General features: G+C 59.6%; 1 protein-coding gene across 1 annotated transcript in view; it reads right to left on the reverse strand.

The window, feature by feature from the left end:
- Positions 1-2,045, reverse strand: part of CBFA2T3 (CBFA2/RUNX1 partner transcriptional co-repressor 3) — a 15,242-nt gene that overhangs the window by 6,655 nt on the left and 6,542 nt on the right. The window contains exons 4-6 of the mRNA XM_029965530.1: positions 1,941-2,042; positions 1,500-1,589; positions 5-70 (exon numbers count right to left, since the gene is read on the reverse strand). Coding sequence (XP_029821390.1) covers positions 5-70; positions 1,500-1,589; positions 1,941-2,042 — 258 coding nt within the window. The remainder of the gene's footprint in view (positions 1-4; positions 71-1,499; positions 1,590-1,940; positions 2,043-2,045) is intronic.

The raw sequence follows: 2,045 nt of genomic DNA on the forward strand, positions 1-2,045 counted from the left end.
GTTTGCTCTTCTTCATTAATACCTCAGAGCAGTAGTGCAGCAGCTCCCGCTGCAGCAGCGGCAGGTTGGCCTGTGAGGGGGGTGACAGTCCAGTCCACGGACCCGAAGCCCCCCCCGGTGCAGCTCAGCTGTGCCCCCAGCCTGCCATGGGCAGGGGATGTGGGGCAGGCAGCTACCTTGCCTTTGGGGTCCTGCTCACCATCCCCAGACGACAGCCTTGGGATGCCCAGGGATCATATGGGCTTTTAGGGGACACATGTGTAGCACCCCACAGTGTTTGGTCATGTGCTGGCATGGGCACAGCTTTGACAGAGCCCTCCTTGCATCCTGGCAGGGGCTGCAGAGCATCATTCCCTCGGCCACCTCAGCCATCCTGTCCCTGCAACTGTAACCCTGGGGGCTGCACTTCAGGAGCCCCAGCCCATCTGGCACCCACGGGGTGTGAGGATCAGCTGTGAACTCCCGTCCCACCCACCCACTGTGTTCCCCCCAGCACTGCAGCCCCAGGATCACATGGAGCAGCAGGAACTAAGCAGCAGAGACCCCTTTTGCCTGGTGCTCTGGCTGCCAGCCCTGGATTTCTCCTTAGGCAGCTGATCCACAGCCAAATCCCATCTGTGGGACACGTTAGCGCTCGAGCCGGAGATGCACACTGCAGTGAGCAGGGCTGGACCCTCCCTCCCCTTCCCTTTCCCGGCCGGGAGGGAGCAATCCCACAAAAACAGCAAGTCTGGGAAGCACGCCGAGCCCGGCTGGTTGCAGTTAGGATAATGAGAAACATCTGGAACGGGTGGTGGGAACAGCTGGGAGCGGGATGCCAGGGCGGCCGGCATGGCTGCCGCGTTCTTGGCAGCGGGACAGTGGGATGGCTCCCAGACCGCCCGGAGCCACAGGGCCACCAGTGCCCACTGGGACCTGGGGGTGCAACATTCCTTGCTCCCGCGGATCCCAAAACCCCTGCAAACTGGGCAGGAGGGAGAGAGAGCTCCGCTGTCCCCCCGGCTCAGCCTGGAGCAAACCACTCCGGCAGCTCTGCGGCAGATTCCTGTGGTGAGCACGGACCTCTGCTCCAGGGGGGCTGGGATGCAGAGGTGGAAAAGGGGCTGCTTTTGCACTTTTTAGTTATTCCTTTGCTAATGAGGGACAGGTGATGCCGAGCTTGAACATCTGCCTGCAGTGCTGGTGGTGCCAGGCGTGCCAGTGCTCGGTGAACCCCCCTGGAGCATGGTGACAGTGTAGAATCAGCACGAAATTAAAAGGCAAATTAAAAAAAAGAGTATTTTTAATGAATTTCAAATGGCAACTAGCTGGGCTGACCCCTGGTTTATTGCAACCAGCCCCAGCCCCATGTGACTCCACATGTCTGGGGAGACTTGTGTGCCTGGGGGGACACAGGCAGCCCCATAGGCAGCTGCCTGCCCTGACCTCGAAGCCATCCCGAAATGCCCTGTAATGGAATGCTGCCATGAATCTCGCCATGCCCAGGCTGGACAACTCACCTTGAGGAAGGGGATGACAAAGGGTCGCAGCGGGAAGTTGGTGGCCTCTTGGAGCTTGGCATGAAACTCCTCGATGGTGAGGGTGGAGTTCTGTGGGGACAGCCTGGGCTCAGCATCCCTGGCATAGCCCCCTGCCTGCCCTGCACCCCTGAGGGATGCTTGGCTGTTTCTCCCCCATTCCTGCTCCTCTGCCACGCTCATGGAAAATCCACTCTCAAGGGAAAACCATACTGAAGGCTTTGCTGGCAATGCCAGCAGCCAGGACCCAACCCTGCACCGTGCTGCACCAATCTCAGGAGATGCCAGGAAAACAACCCCCATTTTTCAAGGATTTAGGTCACTCCACGCCCCTCTTTCCCTTTTAGCAACATCTACATCCCAAAAGGAAAACACAGGATCCCTGGATGATGGGGGACCCCAAGGCTGACCCGGCGGACATACCACGAGCCCTAGGACGAGGGTGCGCACCCGCTCCCCGATCTCAGGGGAGATGTCATTCCCAAACTGCTGGAGTGTGGTGAGGAAGCGCTTGAGCTTGGAGAGCTG

The sequence above is a fragment of the Manacus vitellinus genome, unplaced genomic scaffold (assembly GCF_001715985.3).
Source record: "Manacus vitellinus isolate BGI_N305 unplaced genomic scaffold, ASM171598v3 scaffold_10_pilon, whole genome shotgun sequence".
In the NCBI taxonomy this organism is placed as follows: domain Eukaryota; kingdom Metazoa; phylum Chordata; class Aves; order Passeriformes; family Pipridae; genus Manacus; species Manacus vitellinus.